We start from the raw sequence: 25,137 nt of genomic DNA, 5'->3' as shown, positions 1-25,137 counted from the left end.
GTACTGCGCCAATTTGGGATGGTACAGGGCATCCCGCCTCCATGTGACACAGAAGCGGAGCTCCACCACTCTCGCAAGGGTCGGGAACCCAAGAACTGGCTAGAGGTCAACTGGCGCCATGTCGCTCGTTGGGAGCACAGGCTAGAGCTGCTGGCCCAAGGTGCGCCGATCGACGCTGCAGGCGCACCTACTACGGCGGATTACATGCCGTGGTTCCTCTCCATTACTCGTCGATGGATGACACCACGAGGTATCATGGCGGCATCCCAGTACACTCCCGCAGCACCGACGATGACACACTTTGTAAGTATTCTTCAACATTGATTATTATCCATACAACTTACACTTTAAACATTTCATTAATACTTAAGTCTTACTGCAGGCACAGGGCATTGCATCAGTCATCAGCTCCTCCCAAGAGGAGCCCGTACGAGAGATTGCCCAAGGCATACTCCGAGGGACGCAGTTTCAACAATTCATTCCGGAATTGACTGCGCCCGACACCACTATGTACGAGTGCGGTTCATCTCCTCATCATGCCGACGTTCATCTTGAGGAGGTTGACTTAACGTGCCCGGACTACGGTGCCGGGTCCTCACAGGGTGCCACATCATCACACTATCAATCCCCTCCCCTACCCGAGCGTCATGCGACTGCATCTTACTATCGTAGGAGGCGTCGTAAACCGTCACAATTAGACAGGGTACAGGAGGAGGATTAGCATTACAATAGTTTTTGTATATTTTGAAGATTAGTGACATTTTGTATATATTCAACACTTGTACATATTCAGAATTTGTAACATATTGACTTTTGTGTATACTTTGTAATATATGTGTACATGTATATTTTTTAATTGTATTAGCAAACGTTTATTATCGTTGCCTTGATGTTAAGTACTCAGACTTTTCGGCGATGAATCATTCCGCCAAGAATGTAGTATGAATTTAATCAAAAACAAACAACCAATCATATTCAAATAGGGATGTTGCTATCGGACATTCAACACAATTGCAATCATGTTCAACAAATTCATATCAAATTACATACTTCATTCGTTAAGTTTAACTATCGTCGCTAACTAAGAAGGCTTCTTAAACTTTCTCATAATCCTTTCAGTCTCTTCTTTCCTATGCGCCATATCATCCATTTGTCTCTTTAAATTAAATACCTCATCTTTGAGCTCTTTTTTTTCCTTTTCAAGCCGTATTATTAACTCTCTCTGCCATTTCGTACCCTCCGGAGCAATCCATCTAAAGTATGTGCATCCTAATCCGTCAACCAAGTAGAAAGGGCAAGCAACAAATTCACGCCCTGGATCAAAGTCGCTCCAATCTCTATTAATCTCAACTTCATAACCACAATCACAAAGCTCTTCAATACAATGCTCCTTTGACATCTACATAATACATATAATATAGTAACGTAAATGAACTTTCAAAAATTATATTAACATTTAAAAATTAGAAGTAAAACTAACATAATACATAATGTTACCTTTAGAAATTAAGAGAAGAAGAATGATGTAGAATTGATATAATGAACTATGGGAAATGAAGGAGCTATTTATAGAACATCATTACAACGGCTATTTTCAAGTTTCTAACGGTTATTTTCAAGTTCCTAACGGCTATTTTTCTAATTAACAACGGCTACTTTACTTTGTAAAAAAAAAAAAAAAAAAATTAAAGGACCTAAGTCGCTGTTAGTAACAGCGACTTAAGTCTTTTAATTTTTTTTTTCCTTCTTTCGCTGTTACTAACAGCGACTTATCCAAAGCTCTGGTCTGGATGTACGGACGCTTATTTTGGGAAATAAGTTTTCACGAAGCTTATTTTGGGAAATAAGTTGTTCAAATGTCTTATTTTTTTCACTTTTTCCTTTATTTCTACATTGAGAGGGCTCATCAATGCAATGTTTCAGTCCATTACACTTGAGTCCACTATGCCACAGCTTTTGAAAATTTGAAAAACATAAGAGAAAAAATAAAAAAAAATTAACAAATTAAACTAAGAATCAAACTTATTCCAAAAGTAAGCATGAAATTTCCAAACCTGAGATTTGGAGCTTGTTCGCAGTTACTAACTGCGAACAGGTAAAAAAAGAGAAAATAGCTATTCGCACTTACTAACTGCGAACTATTTGACCTGTTTTGACCTGTTCTTAGTTAGTAACTGCAAACAGAATGTTGCACAAAAACAGTTCAAATAGCTGTTCGCAGTTAGTAAGTACGAACAACTATTTTATCTTTTTTGACCTGTTCGCAGTTAGTAACTGCAAACAGCCCCAAACCTCAGATTTGAAAATTTCACGCTTACTTTTGAAATAAGTTTGATTCTTAGTTTATTTTGTTAATTTTTTTTATTTTTTTGTCTTATGTTTTTCAAAATTTCACAGCTTTTTCCCTCACAAAAATAACCAACCATATGGCATTTATTGCAAAAAAGAGAGCCACACAAATGAGTAATTTTTCAAAAAGCATGAAAAAGGGGAAATAAGAGGATGCATTCTTCAGTACTTAGGATGCAGCAGCTGCAGACAGCCTTCGCGAATCATAGACAAAAGTTTTAAACTCGAAGCACAAACCAGCATCCATACACCAGTCTACAACAGTCTAAACCCAAAATAGAAAAGAGATGGTAAAGAGACAGCATGTATAAACTAAAACAATTGAGAGCTGCTTTTGCTTATACCAAATACAACAGTTTCAGCATTCAATACATCCTTTTCTTTCCAACAAAATTCACTTTACAAAATAATGGAACAGAAAGAAAAAATCGGACAAGAGGGGGCAATCTCGCTAACCTAAATCTTAGCCTTTTTAGAAAATCCTAACTTTCATCAACAATGAAAATACATTACTACCAGTCACTCCAGGTAAATTCTAGAACAAAACTTTGATTTGAAAAAGGAGAAACTTCGAAAAATTGCTCAGGAAGATTAGATAACTCATACCAACAGCGGGAAATATACCTGCTCATATCACCTCAAGCTAGCTAAAATTTGCAATATATAGTCAACAGAAGATTCTTCTATACCTCGATTTAGCACCACCAGTCACCAGAAGATACCTTTGGAACCTTTGGCCTGCTTTTATGAAGTTACACACCACAGTTAACTCCTGTATAATTTTTGTTATACTCCAAACTTGACACTCCCAATAAGGAAGGATTCTCTTGTGTAAATTACAAGAAAAATGCATTGCTCCAGATCAGTAATTATTCGGCCAGTTGATCTGTGCATGCTGAGGATGTTGATATACACTAGCTGTTGCACACATCATATCAACAACACCAGGCATGGGCTGCGTCTGTTGTAGAAGGGGATGCACAGTTGTTGCAGTAACTGCTTGAGCAGGATGGTATAAACCAGCGAAGGTCCCTTGACCTGCCTGTGTAGGTGCAAAAGTAACGTGCTGGCCTTGAGGAGAAATATTGTAAAAAGAGTTCACTGGCAAACTGGAAATGTCACGACCTAGTGCAGGAATCCAGACAGCTGGACATTCACTCTGCAACATAACAAAATTCTAACTCAGCAAACCACAAGCAATTAAAATAATTAACCTCGTGAAAGCAATTAAAAGTGGACTCTTCAGAGTTATGTTAATGGAACAAAAAATGGATCACCTCAACCCAACAAAATTAACTGTAAAGATTGAATTTAATTAAAATCTCAATTAGTTGGTAGAATAAGCCAGAACTTGGAAGCACTGCAAATCATAGTCAATTTCGTCCCAACATTGCTCAACATGGACGAAAAAGCAAGGCATGCAAAATACAAAAGTATATCATACATCACACTACTTGTCAGTACAGAAAGAAAAATGCTGTAATGGTCAAAATGTCATTTTAGTCACTTGTTAGTACAGAAAGAAAAATGATGTAAAGGTTAGTAATAAACATAAAACTCACGAAATTTTAATCCTATGACTATGAGTGATTTCTTCTAAAATGCACTATGCAGATACTGGAAGTATATTCAAGAAGCAATTTCCCTCTTAACATTCTCCCCTATACATTCCCACTCATTTTTTTCCCAAAAACTGAAGCACGTACAGTAGTAGATTGACCATATCATACAATACAACTATATTAAGTTATTCTTATAAGTTCATTTGTAATTACAATAAAACAAAGTAGAAAAGGGCAAGAGTAACCTAAGTTGCTAACCTGCTGCCCAGTGATATACAAGTTGTTTTCCTTAGATTGAGATGCAGCTAGATCTTCATTTGCGGCTAAGTTCCCAGCAACAGTAGCTGAAATAGAATTGTAACCAGCTTGGGACGCTCCATATAGACCATAAGCTCCAGTCATACCCATGTGCATAGAGTTCCCAGCACTGCCAGGTGGTTTAAACTGAGATATTGGAAATTTAACTGCTGTAGGAGTAACTGCCACTACAGGCTGTGCTGGATATACACTGCCTTCCTGAGCTTGCTGAGGGAAAGCATTATTACCAAGAAACTGGTGCGTGGAAGGAGGTGGGACATAAAATGGAGGAAAATAATGTCCATAAGGAATATAATTTGGAGGGTAATGGGGTATATGAACTCCAGCTGGTTGGCGGAAAATAGGTATAGGCTGTTGAGTAACAGCTACAGTGTTTTGCATCACCCCAGCAGCTTGAGTTGCAGGTGGCGTTTGAGCTGCTGTGGACAAGACTAAAGGATTTGCACTCTGCAACTGGGACAAACAAGGAAAATTAAGCACTGCAGAAACTATCATACAATAAAATCACGATGCGTCATTGCTCTAATAAAATAGGAATAATTGACTGGCAAAAATAACCATCTGGACAATATTATATAAGAAGACTTCACTTCAAAATTCAAAGATAGATAATTTTCATTGCAATTTCACACAATAACCACTTTCATCAGAGTTTAAAAAAAGGTAAGCACATATGCAGCATGCTGCTTATGACTCATCCGTCATTTGTCTAGCATGTTCTAAGGTGACAACTAAAAGCTTCGATAACCAATTTTTCTTCTATGAACTAGGTAGCGTCGTAGCGAGATAACAGTGTATCAATCTTATGTCAGCCTGACACTGGAATCTTAAACCTCTTAAGAAGCGAGTAAACTGTAAAAATAAAATGTATATTTTCCAATATGAAAATCAGAAGTAAAATAAAGCTTTGGGACAGTCCAAGAACAAAAAAAGGTGAAAGGTCCTCTATGAGACTTACTATGACTGTTTGAATCCAAAAGGGAAAAAAACTACAACGTTCATCAGGGTAGCAACAGCACCAGAAGTAGAAAGCTAGCTTGAATTTGAAGAAAAGGATTCCATAAAGGAAACTTTATAAGGTTCAACTAAGAAGCTATTGGAAAATATGATGAGAGGAGCAGAAAAGTATACTTCAAAAATCCATTCACATATATCTTTAAGCATACATTAGGTTCAAGATTCAGAGATAATACTTCTGCTTAACAGCAGAGTCCAATGATCACTATGAAAGAAGATAGTAGAAACCATGTTGTTCTACATTCTAAAAGCAGACCCTTACATTATGGTATAAAATCTTTTACAAATACTGGAGTGAGCATACAAACCTCTGTGGGAGGTTGTAAAGACAAGGCTGCAACATTCCCACTGTACTTGGAAGCAACTTCATGTATCGGAAAAGGAGAAACACGGGCATCACTTTCCGCTCCAGAACGATAATATTGGGTATAGAAACTTGAAGGATCCACCGGTTGTTGTACCTTGAACAATAAATCAGATAAGGAAATCAAAAACCTCAATCAAACAAACATGAAAAGAAAGCTGAGAAATAGAAGCTGTCAAATACTACAACAGCAGCATGCATGCTACTAGCTGTTCTGGAATAACTCCAAAACCCGCACTCATGATCCACCCACCCCTGCATCTATGATGTACAATCAACTGGATAGTAGGATCAGTTCACGAAACATCCATCTGACAAAAAGATCCAAAAGCAATGATCCTGTGTTAGAAAAAGGTCAACAGAAAAAAAAACACTTACAAAAACGCTAGAAGCTCTGGCAGCATCGTGCGCTTGATTATCAGAGGCTTCCATTGATCCTAATGGGTTTCCAAGTGTTGGTGGCATAAGACCAAAATTAAAGCCGTCAGACATATGAACACTGGAATGTTGATTGCCACTATCGGTCTCCGTAGACTCACAAAACTCAGCCACTGAACTAGCTGGCACAATAACATCAGATGACAAGCTTTCTACTTGCTTGGGTGATTCAGAATGATTAGCATAATCAGCTCCTTCTCCAGGTGTCAAATTGTTTTGACTGCAGATTAAAAGCAGGATAAGTAAGGCAAGATTAAATGATTGAAAGTACATTCCTATGCACTCCAGACAAGAAACTGAAAGAATCAGATACATTTCACTCGGACAAAAAATTCAACATGCGCATGCAATGGACAAAATTTGCAAGGAAGCTAGAAAGTTTTAGTAACCCCAGAATGTGATATAATCCAGTAAGAGATGTGGGTACAAAGTACGACTGCACTCGCCATATCATAAAACTAAGAAAAACTACTAAGATTAAAGTTTTCAGAGTTTACTTTAGAAATTAACAAATGTTGTATTCTCTCCCTGTGTACACACGTACAATTTGACAAGAACTCCTTAATGTGAATATTAAAAGGTAAATATAACACCGTGTCCTCTTCAAGGAAAAGAGAGTGGAACTGAGAAGAACGGAATAAGAACGCATGCATAATGTAACACTGTGTCCACTTCAAGGAAAGGTTAATGTAACAGCTCCCTCTAATGGTGCTTATTTCTTAGAAAGTTAATAGAGCCTGAGATTTCACATATTGAAAGTATTAGGGGAGAAAGAAGAAAAAGCGGCAGAAAGGGTGCAAAAAGGGGTTAATGAGTTGATCACATATTGTAACAAAAAAATTCATACAAACCTTGTGGCCTCCTCCCTCACAAATTCTTCAATTCCCTGCTCTGTCTCAGAAATCGATTTCGAGTTTTCAGTTTCAGATTCACTCAAGGATTTTGAGGGAATAATCAAAGCGGAGTCAAAGCTTCCAAAACTCAAACTAGTTCGCACAGCATCAGGAACATGAATGTGATTTGGAATGATGACATGCTGAGCTTCTCTGACATGCAGCTTATTAAGATCCTTACAGAGCTTGTTGGTCGAAACTTTTGAATCAGTATTGCTTTCCACAGACTGATTGTGTGCACAAACCTTGGTAGGAATAGCCAAGCCTTCAGATGCAGCTGGTGCTTCCGGTCCTTCAACAGTGTTTACATTGATCACCTTTGGTTTCCACTCTTTATTAGGCCCCACTGAAGAACATAAGGAAAGTCAATTCAAGAAAAACTTTGACACCATTGACAGAATACGGCAACGAATTTGGGTGGGTGTGGGTGAACATAAGTCAGTAAGCAAATGTAAGACAACATGTTGCCCGCAACATAGAGCAAAGAGTTTCTTTTTATAAATCTGATCGAGTGGCTCATAAAAGCCCCAGCAGCTTTAACAAACACTAAATGAAAAAACCAAGTCCTACAAATACTAGCAAAAAGTGGCTCCTCCGAAGATGCACAAATTCAATACCAGCAATTGACAACAACAATGTCAAAGCTTAATCCAACAAAATGGGGACGGAAAAATGAACCAAAACAAGTGGAACATTACCGCTAACAAAGAGAATTCGACCAGATAATAATGTCCAATACTTAATTACAACTAACAAAATCAATTCAAATAATCATCTACAGATATTCATTTCCATTCACTACTATTTATTGTCATATGCTCTAACAAACCCCCATTTTTTATGACATTCTCCGGCTTTCCTCTTCCTTTTCTAAGCTCCTCAATGTTCCAACCTTTTACCGTTCTACGACGTTTTTCTTTAATAACAATTGACAACACAAAATCAAGCATTGCGCCAGTAGGTAATAAATCCAATTTTCAGTTTAATTTTACATATTCCATTTTTTCAAAACTTAGAAAGAATGCGAGGCATTATCAGTGCAACTATTTAAAAAGAGCAACTATAGTTTTTCAAAATCAATATATATCCAATGGACATCTGCACAAAATGCTGGAGTACAAATTTAACGAGTTTCTTTTGCCTCTACACAACTGAAAATAAAGAGCACACAGAAACACATTTTTCTTGTGGCGCGCCATTTCACAAGTAAAGGAAAATTACAAAAAACAAAGAGAAAGGAACTGTAATAACCTTTATGAGAGACTAAATCTTGTTGGGACCGACTACCATAGTTAGAAGAAGGTCGACTTGATGAAGAGCTCCCAGGACACATTGATGAAGATTGCATAATTTCTGCAGTGTGAGTCTTTCCAACTACTTGTGACTTACCACCCATATTTCCTAGTACAAAATGTCCACCAAAAGAGTTTAGCATCCATAAAAATACTAGTTTTTCTAAGAGTTTATGGAGCCAAAAAAAGATATATCAAACAAGTCTTAAATTATAGAATCATCATTACCAGCATTAGATTTGTTTTCAAGAGATAAATTTATATTTGGCTCCACAGGGGAATGATAGTTTCCTACATCACGTTTAATGGCACCAACAACAGCAGTAAAATGCAAATTATTTGATGGAACCATAACAGGATCTGAAGCAGGAGAACCGACAATCTCTGGCTTGATGACTTCCGCATTTGCTGCAGACACCATGTTGGATCTCCTGTATCCAACATTATGTGGTTGTGACTCAATTTCCTTGGTAGCAATTCCAGAGAAAGTATCTGGGGCATTCACAGCTCTAGTACCCCCTGAGACCATATCAACGGGACTATTCACAAGTTCTATCGCAGAGCTGTAGAAGATAAACAAGAGACTATACATTTAAACCCAAAACTATAAAGTGCCTAACCAAGATGATCATATGTGAATGATGTGAATAGCTGCATAATGAGAAATAGTTAAGATAAAAAAATGACCTTCCATCATCTTTCTTGTTTATCTCCTGAACTACTGGAGAACAAAGAACAGAACCAGCTTTGTTAGAAGCTAGACTGATTCCATTCTCCTTGGCAGGAATACTTTTTCCAGCCCCAGCACCTGAAAGAACCAACTTTTTTAGGATAAGGAACAGACGCAATGAAAAAGTTGACATTACTGCATTGCAAGAACATCACAAACAAAAAAAGATATCATGCAACCTCTAGAAGAAAATTAACAAAGAGTAAAAGAAGAATCCAAAAAGAAAACATAAAGAACTGTCAGGACCGATTATCAAAAACAGTAAAAAGTAACACATAATGAAACTTTGAAGGGTAACAAGCTGACTTCTAGAAAAAATAAGCATGGATTGCACATACAAGTGTTGCAGCACCATAGTTTATGCCAAGGAAATCTACGATGAAAGTAACCCATCAAATGTAACAGTTGGTGGATACAATAGAGTTAGAAAGAGGACTAGCGCATGTTATATTCCAAAAGGGAATACATCAAGATACCAAAAGAAATACCCTAGTGACCAATCACAAAAGAAGGGTATTCCGAAAAAAAATAAATTAGTGCAAGATATGTAGGAGCGGAGATAAATATTAGAACATGTGGAAGGGCAACAAAAGACTTCCTAACTACAATTGGCCTTCTCCAAGGTTCAACCCTAAGCCCTTTTCTTTTTGCAATGGTCTTACATGAGACAACTTGACCATTGATATGTGACCACTAGCCAATTTGGGCTTGTTTGTTTTTATAAGATTTAAGAAAAAAAAATCAAAACAAAACAGATTGCTCATGAGTCCCAAACGATTAGCCTCATTTTCCTTCTTAGTGCATCCCATTTAATTTGCCTCATTTCTACATTTGGTCATGACTTACTCTTTCTTTAATCCCCATCCACGTATTTAATTTACCGCATCTTTTCATCTCATCCACACATTTTTCAACGTTTCCATAAAAAATATTTTTTACCACTTATACTCACTTTTCTTTATTTTCACCCCATTTGTACTTGTGGCTATTTCTTTGGGATAGAGAAGTATTACTCCTCTGTCCCACTCATTTTGCATCAATTCTAGTCATGATGTAAGCGCTTTTGTCACCTAAATGACGCAAAATAAGTCAGACAGAGGATTACTTTTTATAGATTTATTACTTTAATTTATTTCCTCATCAGTGTTTTTGTTGTAGAGAATCTTAATTTCATTTTCCTTTCATTTTAATAGTTTGTTAGAGGTTGTATTTTATTTGAATGTACATATGATGTGTAGTTAGTAGCCTAAGGGCCCAACAAAATACCTTTATATTATCACAAATTCTCGGGAGAGACGGTCTCTTTGAGAGACTATCTCTAAATGGGCCGGTCCATTATATATTTTTTAAAATATAGTAAGTAGGCACTAAGAATGATGTAAATAGACATTTAACATACTAAAAGTTGGCATTAAGGACAATGTAAGTAGGCATTAAGAATACAATAAGTAGACATTATTCTTTAATAGACTGGGCTTGAGACACATCTCTCAAAGAGACGGTCTCTCAAGAGACTAGATGTTATATTATCTATAAGGTAGCATTACGTGTTAGTAGCATTTAATACAAAAGCAATTAGCTTTCAAAGCTAGCTTTTTCTTCAAAATGTTTTTTTTTCTCTATAAATTAGTGGAGTCTATTTGAGCTCCCCTAAATTGTAACATTACTTTTTTTTCATTAAAGTGATGTCAATTAACATCACTAACATCACAAAAAATCAAATATAGAGAGAATGCAATAAGGATATTATGTGATCAAGGTGTCCCCCACCCCCACGCACAAAAAAGCTAAAGGGAAATTTGATTGGACGACCAATAAAATAGCTACATGTATATATAGATCATAATGTTGGGCTTTTAGAAACGATTATTATAGAAAGAAAGGAATAGCCAAAACGCGGATGCTTTGATGGATGAGTAGACATATTTTGAAGAATAGTATTCGAAACTAATGCATAAGAACATGTCTAAGTATCATAGATATCGAGTAAAAATGAAAAGAAATTGTTTAAGGTGGTTTAGGCATATGCAACGAAGGAGTGTTGGCGAAGCAGATTATACAAAATTCAAACTTGAGGCATTCAAAAAGTGGAAGAGGAAGACCAAATAAGACCTAGAGGAAAAGCATGAAAAAAAATGAAGAATCTACATTTAAAATATATGATGGTAGATAATCAAAATGAATGGAGAAGGAGAATCAATGTGGACGATCATTGATTTATTGAATGGTGTTTTCAACCCCAATCATTTGAAAAAAAGGCTTTGGCAATGTTTTTATGGTTGTACATATCTCGACAAAGAAATATGACATCAATAAAAAAAATTTGAAATAAGTTCCTTATCCAACAAAGAAAAATATTATCATTAGAATAAAAAAAAATTGTGTCTAAATTGTAATTGGAGATAATGAACAGCACTGACAAGAGCAATTATAGCTTTCAATTTACCATGAGCTGCATAACGTATTGCATGATTTCCCCTACCACCTCGACCACTTTGTTCTTTAGGACCTGATCTCCACCGTGAATCTGCAATCTCTGGGCTAGTCCGATTCTGAAGCATACAAATAAACACAGAACAAAACTCAGAATGCAAAATGTTAATAGCAATCCAACAATAGCTACAGTAGCCAACAAAGGCAGTCATTGTATAAATAGAACACCAAACACAGAATTTAAATAGGGATGACTTGTGATTTGTGAAGAAGTAAAAAAGAAAGCACACATATCAAGGAAGAACTTAAGTTCCTAACTAGAATTTCATATCCAGAACTTAAGACAGTTAAGCATCTAAATAAAAGAAAAATAAATTAAGACACTAAAGAATTACAGTAAACTACCATGGAAGTGCAAGTCTTGATACTTCCCAACTAATCAAATAATAGATTATACAAAGAATTTATTTAGAGAAAAAGAATTGAAAGAGGAAAATCACAAAAAACGGCACAAATTTGTCAAAATCAAAATTGTACTTTGTAAATCTATATAGCATAATTCCTCCTAAGCTATAGTGCGATAACCAAAGGCCCTGATCAAGAATTCATTTCAACCACAGTTGCACAATCTATCAACTCCATCCTCTTTCTCTCATGAGAAGCAATAAGGTATGTAGAGCATGCCTAGTGATATCTTAAAAATCCTGGAACTTAGCAAACATTAACGATTTCAGAAGTATCTAAATAATCCTATTAGAAATGTTATGTGTGTCTGGCTTAAAGTAACGTTCAAGAAACTCGAGCAAAAATCGTCTTGAACTCATCATCATCATCATTATCATACCTAGTGTATCTCGCACATAAAAATATTGTCTTAAAATGAAAAACATAATATGTAATCACCATCAACAATGATAGGTGACTTCAAAGCACAGATGAGACAAACAAAATGAATAGCAATGTCTAATGCCAGGGTAAAAGTAGGAGTAAGGCAATCCTCGGTTTCTAAATCTGAAACTCTCAATGCAATCGATGTTTGAGCATTAATCATCCAAGGGTAAGAATCACACGCCAGTGACTATGGTAGGCTGTCAAAGCTTGCATAAAAAAAATAGCAAATTCAGGGTTAAGGAGGAGAACAATGCACTAATAAGATAAGGTAAAGAGAGATTAGGAATCCTTTAACATTTTAAATTCCCAAAATTTTAAAGCTCCAGTCCCACCTCACACCCAATAAACAAATCAGTGAATTGTATTCTCTTATAAGTAAAAGTCTTCATAAATATCACTAAAGGGAAAGTATCTACCCAAAAGCAGTCTCAGAAGCTTTTTTTTTTTTTTTTCTTTTTTGTCATTCTTATCTCCATGATTTCAAACCAAACTTTCGAAATCACTTCAGGCGAGAGCACATCCATCTTGGCATTAAAATATTAAAAGAACTTTGTTTGGAACCATCCCTTATTTATGCCACTTCAAATCTCCTTGAAGTAGCCACACTTCGGTCTTGTCCAATAATTTGAACAACCACAAATAATAACATTGTTTTCATTAGGCAAATTACAAGCACAGGCAGATCCAAAAAAGAAGAAAAAAAGTGATGTCAGAAATTTATATTTAAATTGGAAAAATTATAAAATACTACTTATAAAATTTAACATTTTGTCAAAACTACCAACAATAAATTTTTTGTCAAAATAACCCATAAAAATAGTTTCTTTGTAAGGGCACTAAATAATTTTTTCCATCTATTTGACCATTAAAGTTCATTTGACTATAATTAAATTTTAATTTTAATTCAATTTATTAAAAAAGGAAAAACAAAACATAAAAAAACTCTTTTCCTTCACCATTTCCCTGCTCTCCCGTTTGCGTCTCTATCCCTACCTACCCAGGAAAAGCATTGAAGATCCTTCCTTTGCTCTTACTTGTCATACTCCTACAACTTCAAGTTTTGTTGTTTCATCTAGTTCTTCAACAACTTCCTATACATTTCCAAAATTTCATTCTTTTGCGATTCTTTTCTTATTTCATATGTACTTCCCAAATCTTATTCCAAAATCAAATGTCTTTCTAACTCAAATTTAGATACTCTTGTAGCAAAAAGACTCTGGCTCATGTGTTGTTTTCGTGGGATTATAATCTCATCCTTTGCCTATGTTCAATTCTATTTCAAACTACCGAATCTAACTTAGTTTTATCTCATCATTTATCTCCTCAAATGGCAGACTTTTTCTTATACTCACCAAAAACCACTACTAACACTTTAAACCAGCTAAGATTCATGTTGGATTTTTTAATAACTTCTTGATGGTTTCTAATTTATTTTAACAGGGTTTTAAGGAAAGACAAACATTAAGTTATTCCTTATTTGGAGATTCATCCATGGTTTGTTCCTTAGATGACACCTAGTTGGTTTACCATCTTTAAACAGTACTTTGAGTGATTTACGTCCTTAGTAGCTACAAGGGAGATTAGAAAAGACAAAGGGTTGTTGGATGGAGGACATGACAAGAAATAGGTCTCTGAGCATTGATTGTCAAGCAGGGGAAGGGAGGATATGACCAAGGTTGAAGATGAGAAGGTTTAATTTGGTTTATATTTTCCTTGTTTTGAATATATAAATAAAGAACTTTTATATGAAAACGACTTAACAGTCAACGGATGAAAAAGGTTAGTTGGTAATCATTTGCAAAGAAACATATTTTTAAAGGTAGTTTTTGACTAAAAATTTATTGTAGGTAGGTTTTGACAAATAGATAGTTTTTATAAGTAGATTTTAACAAATTTTCCATTAATTTTTTCAAAAAAAAAAACTCGAATATTGTGCATATTTAAACCAACATTTCCATAGAAATACTACCACTTACATGTTTTCCAAAGTTGAACCAAAGTTCATATCCTCAAGTTATGCTATAAGGAGTGATTCCCAAAAAGCAAAATACTTACCAAAAGAAAGTTTTAATTTGTATCAAATTAATAACAAAAACAACCAGAAAATTTGAAGTTAAATGCAAATTTAAAAAACAAAAATAATATTTTTTTAAAAAACAAAAAATTAATTTAAAATAACCCATTGTGCGAATGGGAGTAGGAATTGAACGGTTGAACCTTGGTCTAAAATGTGAAATACTAAAGGTACAACCAAATCACTAAATTATGTGATGTCAATTTAATCATGGACTACATATTAGGTCCGCCCTTGGTCACAGGTCACTCCCCTCTCCTAAGACACATTTTCTTACCTCTAATCTATTCTTAGTAAATCGGTGAAAGAAAAGTAAAATGAAAAGAATATTCACACATATGAAAACATTAGAAACTAGCATTGTGGCGGTGCATGTGAGAGGGAGAAAGGAAAAAGTGGAGGAAGGGCATAAGTATGACTTATAAATTTAAAATATGTAAATTATAATAAGCAATTGGAAAACACAAATAGTGTTACCTAGTCCCAAATACAAATAAAGTATAATAAACATTGGCATAGCCACTGAAACAATAATTATGGAGCAAAAAATGCATAATTTTACAACAAAAAGAGCATATGGCCTTCCGCAACTTATACACTTCATTCACAACATACCTCTTTTTTCCGATCTCTTCTCCTTTTAACTTCATGGAAGGGATCTAAAGAAAACATAAGAACAAAACATCAAATGAAGAACGAAGAGAACAACACATGAATCACAAATTTAAAAGTATGTGATTATGATACTACAACAAAAGATGCTAATGTTAACATTCTATTTGGTACATATGAGGCTGGATAAAATGATAATCCTCTAAAATAATTTTTAGAAAAAAGGAGGTCACTATAAGAAATTTGTTATATTATTGTCACATGTTATCCTATTATGCTTCCCCTACATGGAAGTCACTTTATGGCATTAGAGTATTGAAAAGTTATATCACAAATCATAAAGACAAATTTTGCTATCATGGGTAGGGATGGCAACAGGTCACGTCTAGATCGGATGAGATGTGTTGTCTAAGGTAAAACTTAGATCTAGACATGGATCCGCACGTCCAAATATACAGGGTCCAGATTTACAAAGTCAAATGCATAACCACGGATCTCAAGGATCTATGTACGGATTCGGGTCTAATACGTGTCCAAAATAAGCATTGTCGAAATATGATTCCTCGCATTCATTAGATTCAATTTCACAACATATAGAAGGATAAATACAGATAAGGCCTAAAACAAAACATAACTGCGCCAAATTATTATGGAACAAAAAACATTCCATGTTTTGTAGAAATTTCTCTAATTTGAAATTCAAAAATGCAACAATTCAAATGCAGGTTAAATATTAGGTGAAATTAGGTCAAAAATTAAAGACAAATAAACAGATGGATAAATTAAAAGAGTTTTAAGAAAGAAAAAAAGAGAAACAATGAATTAGACATTGTCAAGAAGCTAGACAACAGTGTCTGATTGAAGAAAAGCAGAGAGGAAAATGTAGAAGAAAGAGAAAGATAGAGTGAAATGAGTATAAACAAGAAAGAAGGTTGGAGGTAGTTATTTTTGTGCCCCATTTTTATAACAAAACAATGATCCAAGGATTCTAGTCTGGATATTTTGTTGGGACCCAAATCCGTACGAGAAATCAATATTCGACTTGGATTTGACCAAGCTCAAATCCAAAAAAAAAAAGTTTTGAGTATTAATTCCACTACCATCCCTAATCATAGGTGAATTAAACTAACCTATTTATTATTAAAAGAGTATAATAACATATATCCCATCTCTGCAAACTTATGGAGTAGAAGTCACATAATGACATTGCGGTAATAAATGTTGTATTATCATAAGCCATTGCCTAAACCAAGTGATGAGAAAGAGTTTTGTCAACGTATATGTGCCTTTTGTGGTATATAAGCTAATCAATTCATATTCAAACAAGAAAAAAAAGGAAAATGTTTGTTGAATCCAAGGATACAATTGTTCTTTGGTTTTGAATTATCATGTGCCATTCTAAATTATGTGATGTTTTACATGGTATTTGCCCTCAAGTTTTGATTTGAAACACCTTTTTTCTAAGGGTAAGGTTGTGTACAATGTTATTTCACTAGCTAATTCAATTTTTGAATTTGTGAATCGTGATTCGCTAAAAATAGCCTAAAAATAATCCAAAATCGACCATTAGTTTTTTCTAATTCGTGATCCACGAGATGATTAATGAATCATGCAACACTAGTCGTGTATGCCTAGCACCCTCTAACCCACAAAAGCCATTTATGTGTGTGGGGGCATCATAGTGCAATTGTTGTGTGGAATAAAACTAAACCTATATCATATGACACAATGACACATTTAACTCACATCTACTAAAGCATACTCCTATTGTCTCCATGAAGTTGCATCCCTCTTTTGTAGTGATAAATAATATTAATTAGTAGTCAAAGAATAAGACAAAAAACAAATGAATGTACAAATTAGCAATTAAGGTGAAGAGATAGAATGATTTTGTGGATGAAATTAGAAAAAAGCATAGTATAAAAACAAGGTCGCATCGCATCATGTCAGCCGCTTTGTAAAGGTTTTCAAAATAAACAAATCGATATTTCTCGCGTTGTAAAGGTGTAAAAAAACGCATAGTTACACTATGGAAGAAAAGGAATGGGATCAGAGCAAAAAAAAAAGGGAAATTGTACAAAGTATGAGAAACTAAAATAGCATTTAGAGCAATTTCACAAGAGAACGGGAGTATTATTTTGAACACGAATCATTATTGTATGTGAGAAACTATTTCCACTTGCCTATAAAAGTAAACGCTCTTGTATTTATTTCCGCATCCAAAGAATGTAACAACTACGAAAATATTATGGAACAAATAGATTAGGACTACTAATATGACGTAGATTCATCCAACATATCCGTTTCTCAACCGAAGGCTAATTTATCTTATTCTTTAAGTTTATTGTTAGGATATTTTATGTTCTTAAACATGGCTCATTAACCTTAAGTTCATTTGTAAATGTTTGTACTACTTTATCATAGATTTATAATTTCACCATTAATTTTGTTAGTTTGTAAGCATTTAAAAGTCATAAATTAAGCCAAGCTAGTCATTATAAACGTAGGAAAGAACACGTGGCGATGAACGTTAAGAGAAGTTATCTAAAGTGTGAGGTTAGAAGAAGTTACAAGGAGTTACACTTCATCTACTTAGACATGTAACTTGCATGGTCATGGAGAGATTGTGCTGAATTCTTTTCCCTCTTAAATATTAGAATGTTTCCAAAGACTAGTAACTCATTTCGAAGTGGTAACTACCCATAAGTCTACTCGAACATGTGGCATCAAGTAATTAAGGAAGTTACATAACTTCCCTAAAGGAAATTGGAACCTACTTAGGACTAACTTGTTTGACAGGAATTTGCCACATAAACCAAAGCAAATAAATATTAGTGATAATCTCATTAAATCAACAGAATTTTGTTGTAAATTACTACCAAATATCTAGTTCATTTAGTAGAGTCCATAGGGATTAGAAATGTAAGTAATCAGGATTAAAATGTGAAAACAAAATCAAACATAATCGAACAAGAAATTCGATTTGATTAATTGGTTTGATTTTTTAAATATGATTTGGATTTGGATTGAAATTTTAAAAACTAAACTTTTACAATTTGGATTCAGTTTAACATGAAAATCGAAAAATTGAACAGAACACCAAATGATAATACCAAAGAGTATTGTTTTGTTTTTTCCAAAAATAAAGGCCCTATGTCCCTAAAGGCCAAATTATAAAGAAAGAGGGAGGCTAAAAGGCCCAAAGCCCTTATGTAATCAAAACCCAATTTGCTTTTCTACGTCCAACTAAACCCTAAAGCCTTCCCCATTTTGCCTCCACATATTAACTAATTTGATGAGTCATGAAAGAAGGGAATCCGCGAAAAACTTAAACAATCGCTCAAAAATAACGATAAGTGATAGTAGCGCACCAATACCAATCTATTTTTACTAAATGCCTCCTTCCTCTGAGAATCTTTGCGTCATCATCAAATCTTCGTCCATGTTCAACCATATGTATTAACATGTTCTTCTTCATCCGTCACTTCATCACATCTTCTTTATGTTCTTTATTTTTATTCTAGATCTGTTTATAATTTCATTTTAGATCTTTCAATTCAGATTTTATGTAAATAAGTTTTTCATTTCAAGAGATTATGCTTTTAGCTTTTTATTTTTTATTTCTTCATATCACATGTTTTTTTTTTGTCATTTCAAATCTACAATATTTTTATGAGAGATTAACATAAAGTGATTTTAGATCTTAGATATCACAGTTACTTAACTTTGGTTTTTCGAACCAGTTCACTTCTTGGGGAGTAAGTTTGGTTTTGTTTGGTTCTAAAATAATTTAATTTGGATTAAGACTTAAAAGTAAAAATAAAATTTAATTTGGTTCAATTTGGTATTGTCTCGAAAAACCAACCAAAAACCGAATTTACATCCCTAGCTAGGATTAAGACCATTTTCAATTGACTAGGTTTCTAAGGAATTAAACATGGATTCCTTCACTTACACATAATAATACAAATCTAAAATCTTTTTAAATTATATAACTACAGCAAACTAATCTTATCAAGAAGTTTAATTTATGAAGCAGATGCAAGGGTCAACCTTTAAAAGCGGCTCCATCAACATCTCTAATATTTCCAAAAATAAAAATCCTAGAATGAGAGTAAAGCCTTTGCTCAAGCATCTCAGTATGTAGACGGCAGTAACTATAAACAATACTCATACAACTAGTCCATTAACTAATAATACCAAATTCTAATGATCAAAAAATTCATATCCAAACAAATTCATAGTAACTAAATTACAGCCACATTTTTCTACTAAAAACGTTTTTGCATCAAAAAGTCATCAAACAGAATTCAGCCACAAAACAGTACTCCCTAAACATGGAGTTTGCGGCATATCCAAAAAGCTCTTGCATAAGGAACTACTAAATGGGACGGAGGGAATAAGAATTAACATTCCAATAACAAACCAAGCCCTAATGCAACGCCTGCCACATATTAACGCTAATTTTATAAGAAATATCCAATGTTCTTTGGGCACGCTCCACATTGTAATCAGCACTTGTTCTTAACTGAATCCCTAAATACTACCCTCTCCAATACTCACTCCCCATATTCTCCCATTCATATTGTTCAAAGTTCAGCAAATAGCCAGGAAGCACTAAAATAGTGAAACCCCTAGAAGAAGAACAATTTAAACTCTAGAGTCGAAATTTTCAAACAGCAACCAGGGAAATTAACTTTATGATACTACATAGTCATTAGGTTTAGAAATTTTCATATAAAGCAATCTAACACAATTAAACAACCTAAAAAGACCAATTTATAGAGAAGTTAAATCAAAGCTGTGAGAGAAGAAAAAAGGACCTTGACGGAGGAGCTTTTGAGCGGTTTCGTTAGGATCCATACAACATTCCTTAAGCATTGCATAAATCTCATCTTCAGAGTGATTACCAGTGATTTCTTTAATGTTTTGAATCGTCTTCCTCACATTGGTAGGAATTGTTGAGGACCTAAACCCACCGCTCATCTTCAAACTCAGAAAAACAAAACAAACAACTCGACCAATTTGATATCACCGATCAAGTTGATTTCTGTTTAACCCTAAAAATAATTGTGAATAATGCTATAATGGTTAGGGAATTTTGAATTGAACTGATCTACGGGAAAGAAGGAGAAAAGAAGAAAGAGAGAGGAGGAGAAAGAAGAGGAAGAGGGAGCAAAACTTGAAGGCTTCGCGAATGCGTAGGGCTCTTTTGGTGTTTCACGAATCACGATTCATAATTCACACTACTATTCTTTTGCGACCTTTTCTATTTTCGTGTATTTTTGGATTTGGGATTAAGAGGTGTTTGGTGTGACAAGTTAAAATGTAATGGAAAGAGAACGTATGAATAGAGGTAAAGGTAATGGTAAATGTTATTGTTATTACTTTATTTGTTATGAAGACAACAAAAGGAAAGACCCATTTTACTTTGTTATTGTTATTCACGAAAGTATGGTAACCAGGAGAAGCTACCTATATAAGTTCGGGGTTTGGCTGTCTCAACGAAATCAATGGGCATACTTATGATTTCAATGGACTTATGAACAGATATGTAGACACATGGCCTTTAAGGTGTCACAGATGTGAGTTTAATGAATTATTTCATGTGTACTACTCCTTCAATTGGTTGGATATATCTGCTTCATTCAATCCATACGGACACTAGGGGACATGATCAATTGTAAAGATGTGTGGTACTAGGTGTCAATTCAATCCGGACGGACATTTGCATTGATGCATGGAAAGGGTTGGAGATTATGGATGGCGAAAGAGAAAAAGGATTATACACTCTAAATGGGGGAGGATTGTTGTCATTTACAGCATATAATGGTTATCGGAAATAATAAATTAATTAAATCACATAAATTAACTAAATAAAAAATTAATTGGAAATATCCCAAAATTGCAACGTTACTAATTTGTGAAAAGTGTTTTTCATGGATCGCGAAAAACCTCGCGGGACGCAAGTTTTCAAAGCAAAGTTTCTGTTTTGGAAAAAACATAATTCGCGGGTTGCGACTTTCTTCACTGGTCGCGAGTTTCGCGCTGCATTTTGCAATGTTCGTTTTATTCGGTTTTGTTAGTTATGTTATAACTACCTATGGTCAATATGGTTATATTAACTGAAAATATTGGGATGGATTGATTTATGATTGACATTGATTCATGAATCGATGTTGCGGTTCATAAAGTGACATATTACTTCATGAATGGTTGTATGCTCTTCTATAAATATAGAAGGCGTGTGTAAGTTATTTCTTACATGACATATACATGGAATATAAATGCAATCTCTGAATTCTTCTCCTCTCTAGCACTTTACATAGAGAACTTGCAATCCTCGATTGTAAATTTTCGTTTCTTCATCTATTTAAGTTTTTCTCATGTCATTCTAATTTCCTGGTGCTAGGAATTTTAGTGACATTCTTTGTATCTCAAAACATATTTTTGGTATACATTCCCAAGCACGGTAGTAGGGAGGAAATAATGTTTTAGGAAGAAAGTCTCGCCTAGAATGAAATAGACTACATTTAATAAAGCTTAATTATAAGTGATTAAGCTGATTGGGATTATTAAGTATGTTAATTCGAGTAATAATATTATTATTTTGATAATCTTGACTCAAGTATTTCATTTGTTAACATTTTCAAGAAAGAGGTATATTTTATGTATAAAATTTATATAAAGAATACTTCGATAAAAGTGTATTTTAATTATATTTTATTAATTGATTACTATCTTATCTTTATAAAAATAAATTTAACTAACGTATTGAAAAATAAATTCGTAAATGCAATTCTTATTCATACTACCAATTACGAAATATTACTTATTTCATAAATCGTCTATTATACCCTTACAGCATGTCTTATTAAGATTGTCTTATATAAGATTGTCTTACGACGAGACGACTTTAATAGAATTTTATGGGTCAAAGCTAAAAATAAAAACCCATTTTACCGCAAATAAACCGACACACCCCTTCCCCATATCTTTCTTTATCCTCATCCGTTACCCTTACTCCCTCATTTTCAAACAACACCAAATCAGTACACCTTATTCTCCTTCTCCCTCACGGTTCAGCAGCCTCAGCGCCACCACAGGCCCCGTTTTTCCCTTCCATGAGCAGCCTCTACAACACAGACCGCGTCCCCCTTCCCCCACGAACTGGCACCGGCAGCAGCACCTCGCTTGGCCACTGACTGTTGCGTGTTCCGCCAGTGAGCAGCGGCTGGTCTCAGTCGATTTTGGCCCCTTCTTCCAGCCAGTTTTGGTCCTTTGCACCACCACGAGGACCACCTATCTCTTGGTCCACTTCCTAGTCTCACTCCTTAAATGGTGTTATCTTTGAACACGAAATAATTGGGGATTTTGTGACTCAAATTGAAGTTCAAAATTGAAAGTCGAAAGGTCCTTCAATGGTGATTGAGGTAATCCACAAACTATTCTATTTAAGTATTAATTGAATGTTTTAAAATAGTTTGGTATTTGTGGATTTAATTTGGGTTTTTGATTCAAATTTAGGTATCAACTTGAATTTAAGATGAGTATATGAATTCAATTAGTAATTGAGTTGTTTTTAGTGTTGATTAGAATTGGTTATTTGGGTTATTTGGTTTCTAGTATAAAATTTAGTATTTGGATATTGAAATTTCAGCTCGAAAACTGAGCATTATGTTTTGGCCATTTTCGGGTCAGTTGTGATTGTTTCTAGGTTCTGGTGTCTTCTTAGAATTTGTAGAGCTCCGAGTTGTGGTCGCGTGGCCACTTGAATCGTCTCAAAATGAGTTCGTATGAGAGAGTTATATCTGTTTTAGTAATGATATGTCCTGAAATGGTACTAATACGGGATTTATAAAGGGGAACTAGAAGCTATGAAATAAATTGGGTAATTAATTCAAGTGTTGATGTTGGATTCATTTGGGTTCTCTTTGTGTTCTATTTCATGTGGTAGTATGTGATTAATGGTTGCAATTTGGAGTTTTGATTCATCTTCAAACTTTAAGAGCAAAGTTCATTTAGAGTTCTTAAAAATCAGATTTTGTCCTCACTGTTCTTGGCTGATTTAGAGCCTCTTCTAGCCATTTCTGGGTTCTATTTTCTGCATATGATTTGTAGAGCTTTGAGTCGCGGTCGCGTGGGCACTCGAATCGCCCCAAGATGAGTTCGTATGAGGGAGTTATGTTCAAAACAGTGGCATACCCGTAGGCTGTCATGAAAATCAATACTGAACCTTCTGTTTTGGCTATTTTGGGATAGTTTTGATTGTTTTTGGGTTCTGATGTCTTAATGATATTTGTAAAGCTTCGAGTCGCGATCACGTAGGCACTTGAATCACCCCAAGATGAGTTCGTACGAGGGAGTTATGTTCAAAACAGTGGCATACCCATAGGCTGTCATGAAAATCAATATCGAACCTTCTGTTTTGGCTATTTTGGGATAGTTTTGATTGTTTTTGGGTTCTGATGTCTGCATGATATTTGTAGAGCTTCGAGTCGCGATCACGTAGGCACTTGAATCGCCCCAAGATGAGTTCGTATGAGGGAGTTATGTTCAAAACAGTGGCATACCCGTAGGCAGTCATGAAAATCAATACTAAACCTTCTGTTTTGGCTATTTTGGAATAGTTTTGATTGTTTTTGGGTTCTGGTGTCTTCATGATATTTGTAGAGCTTCGAGTCTTGATCATGTAGGCACTTGAATCGCCCCAAGATGAGTTCGTATGAGAGAGTTATGATCAAATTACTAACAAGTGTCCTGTACTAAAATGGAATTTATTATGTGGGATTAGGAAGTATAAAATAAATTGGAGGTTTAAGGTTATTTATTGAGTAATTGAGATTAACTTAGGTTTATTGTTTTCCGTTTATGGATTGGTATTGTTGGGTTATGGATCTTAATTGAATAATATGAGTGTTTGGTTCAAGTATAAATTTGGGAACATATGAATTGATTGGTATTTTAATTATTGATTGTTATTCATGGCGTAGAAAGGTAATCTACAAGCAAACTACTATCCTATCTTAAATTTAATTCGGGTATTTCAAAGTTCAAGTTATGTTTTATAAGGTGTGGTATTACTACTATTGTTATTTGAGCAAAATCGTTTGGTGTTTGAAACTGTGGATTTTGACCTTGTTTGACCTTGCTCCTGGTTCTTATTAAATTATTGTTTTAAATATGCATATGTTTTTATATATGAGCTTTTAAATATTGTATTCATTTAAAGAGATTACAAAAGCATGTTTTGTATGTTACTAACTTATAAAATACGAGTCTTGAAATATTGTATTATGAAAATGAGGTATGATTGTTGATTTCAGAGAAAATCAATTGAATTATTGTTTTGTTTTATATTGAAATGTTCGACATTGAAAAATGTCCGTTTTTGGGAATTGGCAACGGATATTTATATCCGGATTATTGTGAAATCCTATAGCTTGATAATAGGTAATGGTTATTCGGATCGGTCTCGAGCCCCCGATCCCGTTTTGTTCTTGCAAGAACCGTATTTTCGGTGATGACGATCACCCGTGTTCTCAGGATTTAGATCAAGCCTACTTCCTGACGGTCCATATATTCCCACGTTTTAAAGTGCTGTTAAATTATTGATTTAATATGAGTTTTGAATAAATACGTTTGGTACATAAAGCTTTGTTTGTTTCGCAAATGATATTATATTTGTCATTTGCCATATTATTTCGCTATTGACTTGTAAAGTAATAGCCGCATTTTGATTTACGCTATTAACTTGTAAAATTATAGCCGTGTTTTGATTCGTTATGAACTAAAAGTTCATAACCGTATTTATGTCAATACCAAACGGTCTTTTAAAAGAGTTTTGATTTGGATAAAATAATGTTTATAAATGTTTGTAGTAGTTTGTTGGATTACTCAACAATGCAATTGTTGACAGTTTTTATTTTATAGGGTCTATCTCTTACAGGGGGTAGATCCACTTTCATGTTGTCATTTTTAGTGCGGATGGATGTGTTGCTCATTTATGTGTCATGTGTTGCGATAGCGAGGACATCGTTTTCGAAAGGTTAACTTATAATGATATTTTGACAAATCATGTCTTTTGAAAAAAATAGATAGTTTATAACGTATTAACTTAGTTTATAACTAGGTTGTAAGTAATTGTATTACAGTTTTGTAAAG

At 34.5% G+C, this 25,137-nt stretch overlaps 1 protein-coding gene across 2 annotated transcripts; it reads right to left on the bottom strand.

Moving 5' to 3' along the window:
* Window positions 1–2,637: 2,637 nt before the first annotated feature.
* LOC130805341 (GBF-interacting protein 1-like) lies at window positions 2,638–20,277 on the bottom strand. 2 transcript variants are annotated; one of them, XM_057670098.1, is made up of 11 exons: window positions 19,797–20,277; window positions 14,977–15,020; window positions 11,410–11,515; window positions 8,921–9,041; window positions 8,462–8,796; window positions 8,193–8,342; window positions 6,900–7,287; window positions 5,989–6,268; window positions 5,555–5,707; window positions 4,170–4,682; window positions 2,638–3,508 (listed from the first exon to the last, which is right to left on the bottom strand). In XM_057670098.1, the coding sequence occupies exons 1-11, from the start codon at window positions 19,957–19,959 to the stop codon at window positions 3,212–3,214; spliced, it is 2,550 nt and encodes an 849-aa protein (XP_057526081.1). In that variant the 5' UTR covers window positions 19,960–20,277; the 3' UTR covers window positions 2,638–3,211. The 2 variants fall into 2 exon arrangements, with proteins under 2 accessions (XP_057526081.1, XP_057526082.1); XM_057670099.1 differs by having other exon boundaries at window positions 4,170–4,676; window positions 19,797–20,224.
* Window positions 20,278–25,137: the final 4,860 nt, after the last annotated feature.

Source organism: Amaranthus tricolor, chromosome 2, assembly GCF_026212465.1.
Source record: "Amaranthus tricolor cultivar Red isolate AtriRed21 chromosome 2, ASM2621246v1, whole genome shotgun sequence".
Classification (NCBI taxonomy): Eukaryota; Viridiplantae; Streptophyta; class Magnoliopsida; order Caryophyllales; family Amaranthaceae; genus Amaranthus; species Amaranthus tricolor.
Note: the sequence above shows the minus strand (reverse complement) of the source record. Positions and strands in the feature narration are given on the sequence as shown.

Coding starts and splice junctions, on each gene's coding strand:
- LOC130805341 (XM_057670098.1), bottom strand. CDS start 19,959: ATGAGCGGTGGGTTTAGGTCCTCAACAATTCCTACCAATGTGAGGAAG. Junction 8,343..8,461: donor TGAAAACAAATCTAATGCTG/GTAATGATGATT, acceptor ATTTTGTACTAG/GAAATATGGGTGGTAAGTCA. Junction 3,509..4,169: donor TGTATATCACTGGGCAGCAG/GTTAGCAACTTA, acceptor GTTATGTTGCAG/AGTGAATGTCCAGCTGTCTG.